Source organism: Cryptomeria japonica, chromosome 5 (assembly GCF_030272615.1).
Source record: "Cryptomeria japonica chromosome 5, Sugi_1.0, whole genome shotgun sequence".
In the NCBI taxonomy this organism is placed as follows: Eukaryota; Viridiplantae; Streptophyta; class Pinopsida; order Cupressales; family Cupressaceae; genus Cryptomeria; species Cryptomeria japonica.
Window position 1 is genome coordinate 247,219,417 of NC_081409.1, and position 6,576 is coordinate 247,225,992.

General features: G+C 32.5%; 1 protein-coding gene across 1 annotated transcript; it reads left to right on the top strand.

The window, feature by feature from the left end:
* Nucleotides 1-479: 479 nt before the first annotated feature.
* LOC131875847 (UDP-glycosyltransferase 74E1-like) lies at nucleotides 480-2,500 on the top strand. Its single transcript, XM_059220541.1, has 3 exons — nucleotides 480-945; nucleotides 1,167-1,232; nucleotides 1,494-2,500. Exons 1-3 carry the CDS (start codon nucleotides 480-482, stop codon nucleotides 2,498-2,500), a joined length of 1,539 nt encoding a protein of 512 aa, XP_059076524.1.
* Nucleotides 2,501-6,576: the final 4,076 nt, after the last annotated feature.

Genomic DNA, 6,576 nt, shown 5'->3' on the forward strand with positions numbered 1-6,576 from the left:
TTTTATACTAAATATGTTTATATAAAACATTACAATTTTTTTTTTATAAATTATCAGAGTCTAACTTTTCTTATTTTATCTCTTTAACTTTCTCATTGTTTGGGGTATTGGAAGTTTCCAATCGAAACGACGTGCCGTCTGTGTGCATGTGAACAGCCATTAGATTCCACATTAAAAAATTCGAAACTCTCACAGAAGGTGAACTTATCAGCTGGGCAATAGCAGTCGATAACAGAGCTGGCATGTGAGGCGCTCTGACGTTTATGTGTTGGGCTGCTAAAAAAATAGGTATATTCTTAGAACTCTGAGCAGACACTTTAGTTCTATTTATAGGCCTTTCCTGTAACCTTAGAAGCACAGAGTTCTTAAGATCTTCACCAAAATTTGAATCTCAAAGTTTTGTTGTGTGGGCTTTATCTTAAAGAAGTAGCCAAAGTATTTTCAGTGAAATGGGAAGCTTAGGAGAGTTAGAGAAGAGCATGAAGAAGCCTCATGTAGTGGTGTTCCCTTGTGCAGTGCAGGGCCATATAAATCCATTAATGGAGTTTGCCAAGAGGCTTGTCTGCAGAAACCTCATGGTGACCTTTGTCACCACTGAGAAAGTTAAAGAGCGCATGGCACAAGCTCAGGATGGTGCTGCTTCTGCCAACTCAGCTTTGCAGAATATCAGGATTGAAACTATTTCAGATGGGCTTACTCCTGATCTCGACAGGAAGAAAAGTACAGATACGGAAATAGATCTGCTGAAAAAGTTTGGAAGTGTTTCATTTGAACATCTAATAGAGAGGCTCAATGCTCAAGGCCAGAGAGTCTCTTGCATAGTGTATGACTCTTTTCTGGATTGGGTTCCATTAATAGCAAAGAAATTTGTTATTCCTGTGGCATTTTTTTGGACCCAGTCTTGTGCAGTTTATTCCATCTATTATCATTATAGAAAAAGAAGTGGTAAGTTGTCATGGCTTAATCTTTCATGTTCAAATAGATTTTGTTTTCCCAAATGATCCGGTTTTTCTCTTCTGACGATTGGTGTCTAGTGTTTTGTTTTTTCGCAATTTTAACTGCAGGACTGCTTTACAGTTAACAGATGATTATTGTTTCTATGATTTACAAGTCTTTACTGATTGACTTGGCAGAGATGACCATGTTTTTTGTTTTTTTAAAAGCAGGACTGCCTTACAGCCTAACAGCTTATTATTTGCTTTTACCACCACCTGTTTACATAGACCATCAAAGTTATAAATAGATTCAAATATTGAAGATTGTTTTTCCAGTATATCACTTTAAGAATGTATATAAACATACCTTTTTAGATCTCTTTTTCAAAAGGTGTTTAGAAAATTTGTTTCATATTGATAACACCACAAAGTGCCAATTGTTTACATGGGCAGTTGAAATTAAAGGATAGATTTAAATATTAGAGGTATTAATGTTTTTATTTATTTATTTTCAAATATATTTTTATTTAACATCCACATTTTTTTTTTGGTGTTTAGGGAATGAAGAAGATGAATCAGGGAATGATATGAATGTGAAAGTAATATCTGGACTTCCAGAACTACATCTATCAGATCTACCATCATTTCTACAATCTTCAAATCCCTACCCATCTATTTTGAGGTTGGCACTGGATCAATTCAATATCATTTCTCAAGCGACATGGATATTAGGAAACTCTTTCACTGAACTCGAAGTGGCAGAAATAAAATCCATGGAATCATTCATTCGAATTAGAACAGTGGGCCCTCTAGTTCCATCATCTTTTTTAGAGGGAAACAATCTTAAAGACATAGATGTTGGTGCACATCTATGGAAAACGACAAATTGCATGAGTTGGCTCAATACGAAAGGGGAGTCAACTGTAATATATGTTTCCTTTGGGAGCTTAGCTGTCCTTTCTAAAGAGCAAATCCATGAAATAGCATTTGGACTTAAGGCTAGTGGTCATTCCTTCTTATGGGTAATACGTCCAAGTGATAGCGAAGAAGAAAATGACACTACAGAAAATTTGCCAGAAGGTTTCTTAGAGGAAACTAGTGGGAAAGGATTAGTGGTGTCTTGGTGTCCGCAAATGATGGTGCTTTCTCATTCCTCTATAGCATTGTTTATGACCCATTGTGGATGGAATTCGATGCTAGAGAGCCTTAGTTTAGGGGTACCAATGCTAGCATTTCCTCAATGGAGTGATCAACCAACTAATGCAAAATACATAGAGCAACATTGGAAGATAGGTATAAAATTGAATAAGAGAGAGAATGGTTTGGTTGGGAGGAAAGAAGTGTGTAAATTAATCAAGGAAGTTATGGAAACCAAACAAGGAGTTAAACTAAGAAAAAATGCTTTGTGGTGGAAGACATTAGCTATGAAATCCATGAAGAATGGTGGATCTTCAGAGAAAAATATTGAGGCTTTTGTTGAGGAAGTTAGAAATAGTGCATCACTAATGCCTTTCACATCATATGATATAGACAATATTAGTTTGAATCTACTATCAAGTGTTTAATTAAGTTCATTTTTTATTTAAAGAATGTTTAGAGTTTGTGTTGTGATCTATAAACCTAACAATTTCTTTTAGAAATTATTTTTGTGTTAAGAAAAGCATCAAATACATATGTTTTGTAAGTTGTTCTTTTCTCAAAGTTAGTTTATCCCACATACTTGAGAGGTATTAAATCTACTGAGTAGAATTTGTGTAAATAAATGCTTTTGATAGTACAATGGACATCCCTAAATTATATTGTATTGAAAATTGATCAAATGAAGTTGGCCACATAAAGAGACTTGGAATATTTTGTAGTATAAATTTATCAAATCAATAAAAGGTAAAATTACAAAGTTGTGTTACACTTTTATAAAGGAAACATTGAATGTTGCTCCAACTTTTTAAATTGAATCACTAAAAAGTAACATATATGTTTTCAGAATCACTAAAAAGTAATATATATTTTTTGATTTTTCAAATGATGTAAACTAATAATATCACATGGGATGCCACTTTTTATATATATATTTTTTTCTTTTAATTTTTTTTGTATTAATAACTTGAAATTTTGGTACATGGATTTATTTTTCTCAAAAATGATAAATATATATTTTAAATAAGTATTAAAATGTGCATGCATTGAAAACACAACTATTTCAATAAGATGTCATAGTTTCTCTTAGATATTTATCTAAAATAGAAAATTAATTATGCCATCTTGACAAAGAATATTTTATCTAGTGAATTATATTTTTTTCAAATTTTAGTATTTTTCTTCAGTTGATAGCCAACTTTATAATTTGGCAATGATAACCTACTTTTTGTAAAATTAAAAATAATATATAAATAACGATTAAACTATTAAAAAATATATTATTGAAAACAAAACTTATTGATCTAAAAAATGGTTCTATTTTTAATATGAAAAAAAATATTTACATGAGTAGGAGTTGTTGAAACACCTAGTTTTTAATTTTTTTTTTTTTTGACTAATTGGACTCAAAGTGGTGTCACTTTAGTGATAATTTTACTTGAAAACATTGTGGATATATTTAAGTAAGCTAGAATGAATCTAGCTTGATCATATGTTTGACCAAAGATGACTTTTAGTTAGAAATATTTGAATTCACTTGTATGGTTAAGTTGCATGAGAGTGTGACATAACTTGTACTTTACAATATTATTTCATATTTTAATTTATCTTTTATTTTTATATTATGTGAATATAGTTTTGATCAAATTAGCATGCGAAGGGCGTAAACCCATTACATAGCTACCATAAAGGCAAACATGAATCTTAGCGGGAGTGAGATTGATAAAAAAAATAGAAAGGTCTTAGAACAAAATAATAGAAAAGAAAAAGACCAACAAAGAACCAAGTAATAACTAATTATCATTAAGGTACTTCAGTCCCTTAGCAGCCTTCCATTCTTTTTGTAGGATATCCAATTGCTCTTTAAAGGAGACACCCTTAGACCCTAGATTGTTATCATCCTCTTTAACCTAAGTGGGAGAGTTGGGAAACTCAATTAGATGCTTTGGTCTTTTTTAACTTGTTGCAAAAGGCTACATTGAACCGCAACACTCCATCATGCCTCCTCTATTTCTTTTCCTTTCTATGTTCCAGCTCTTATTGACGAACTTGTGTGATGAGGGTTGTATTCTTAACAATGTCCCTATAGTAATTCGTAGGCTCTCACATGTTCCTCATTAGAATCTCCTAATTTTCTTTTCAATTTGCAACCGAGCGATTTCCAGCTAATGGTTCTTTACCCCTTTTTTAATATTCTAGATCTCCTTTTTAATCACCCTCTATATATTGAAGTTCTTTGCCATAATATTTGTTTGTTCTGATGCCTTACAATGGAGATCTTCCTCATGCCAGTCCTAGACTTTCTTAAAAACCAACTTCTCTAAGGTCTAGATTTTTCTCTTGGCTTAATGAAATTTGGTCATCTACCACTTTGAGAGTTCCATATGCATATTAAAGGCCTTACAAATATCATCAATCTTTTATTGGATCTTGACACACAAAATGCATTGTGACTGGGTGGGTTTAAAAATGAGCACCTCCTCTAGCTCTATAGTATCCTCTTTGAGAAGGGAAATATGATAGGGTTCCTAGAGGTCATTAGTGTTAAGGAAAATGGAGCACAAAGTGGAGTTAGTCTCATAGCTTGAGGATTGAACACTATGTTTCATATTCAGTGCAAAGGAGTTCTCTAGAGTTTTAGAGAAGCACCCCAGACATTTAGAAAAACACGCTCTTTTATCTTTTGAAGACTCATGGTAAATATCAAATATCATTGCCGGGGAGGAGTTAGAAGCCCAGAAGGAAGGGTTCAAATTAGACTCGAGGGTTAGAGTAGTCGAAGATGAAGCAATACTAGGGGTAGGTTGTTTACAAGTGACATGTTGGATAAGGATGGAAGGGTTGGCAACCCTCTATTTTTAGTTAAATGTAGGGATAAGGGCCAAATTACATTGAAAAACACAAAGGATCAACCCCTAATGAAGAGGGGATTTTTTAGAGCCATTAGTCTAAATACCACAAATTCCTCCAAAGATGTAAAAATCTAGAAAGGAAAATTGATCTTCATCTAGAAACAAAAATGATTAAGCATTGGGAATAAAAAGGCACAAAACATTTAATACTAGACTTCCAAAGTAATATACGTCATTAATTTTTTTTCAACCCTTGGACAAGTAATAGGAAGGTTTGCATGCTTGTCCCTAGTAAAGAAATGCCATTAATACTAGACTTTAGTGCATAAGAAACTAGATGCCAAATGTCCCTAGAAAAGAAATGTCAATAATAAAAGGGGATGATTTTGTTAAAAAAAAATTAACTCCAATAATGAACCACTATATGAAATACAAATTTCACTTAGAGGGGCTTTGAATGGTCAAATTCCATCAATATATGAGCATAGGTGGTGTGACAAAAAAATATAATTTCCTTTTTCACTTTGATATAACAAACAATAGTGTTCCTAACACTAATATAGTAGGGGTTTATCATAAATAAAAAAATATTAGGGACGTATGAGAACAAAGAAACTAGTCGAACTACAAATTACACAATTGCAAAAATTAAAATTCAAGAATAAACTATGAATGCTTAATTAACCTAGGAATAGGTATTAATATGCGCTTATATAACTTAGGAATAGATACAAATATATATCTAACACACTACAACCTAAAATTGTAGTTGCTATCTAAAATTGTGGTATGTCTTAGGGATGAGATTTTCACACCCAAGAATTATCATAACATCTAATCATCTAGAAAACTTATCTAGAGAAATATTCTAGTCATAATAATCTACACTAACAGGTCCCCACTATAGCTAGATAAATAGAGAGAGTCCCCATTAATTGTGGCTAGATAAATAGAGAGTTTTGGATCTTGACAAGTGGGCTTGATCAAATACCCAAGAAAAGACCCATTGGGAAGAGAACTCCTAATCATTTCTTCAAACTTAAAAAGAGGAAGTTGTAAAGTTGCCAATGAAAAACTACAAATGAATCCACTTCTAATCAACTATATTGGATTGAATTGATAGACACCTAGTCTCTAGATACAAAAGTTAATTGTTTGAAGACAAGAAGATTATTATTACATAGATGCGCTTCAAATGAAATAGTTGCATAGATACAATGCCCCAATTTTCCTCATTACATGCTACTTTATCATGTGATTTATTACTCACAATTTTTAAAAGGAACTTAAATGAGAAAAGAAAAAGAAGGCATGAAAAAATAAGGGATATGCATGCATCTACGAATTTAGATCTACCTCCATAGTGGATGGATCAATGTGACCTTCAGCCTACAATGAGAGAAAAGATTTCTACCTTCACAAGAAATATAAACTGATTGTAACTTTTATAGATAAAATCACCAAACACTTCCCTAATCATAGAAATCTCCCAACCCCCACCCCTCCTGAAAAAAAAATTAAAAAAAGGAACAACCAACAAGAATGCTTAGTCTTTGCATTTTTTAGTGGAAGATTGCAACATCTCTCTCTCCTTATTGACTTGACAATGGAAAGCCACATTTTACCTCCTGAAAGCCATTTGAACATCATAA

Coding starts and splice junctions, on each gene's coding strand:
- LOC131875847 (XM_059220541.1), top strand. CDS start 480: ATGAAGAAGCCTCATGTAGTGGTGTTCCCTTGTGCAGTGCAGGGCCAT. Junction 946..1,166: donor TCATTATAGAAAAAGAAGTG/GTAAGTTGTCAT, acceptor TTTTAAAAGCAG/GACTGCCTTACAGCCTAACA. Junction 1,233..1,493: donor TGTTTACATAGACCATCAAA/GTTATAAATAGA, acceptor TTTGGTGTTTAG/GGAATGAAGAAGATGAATCA.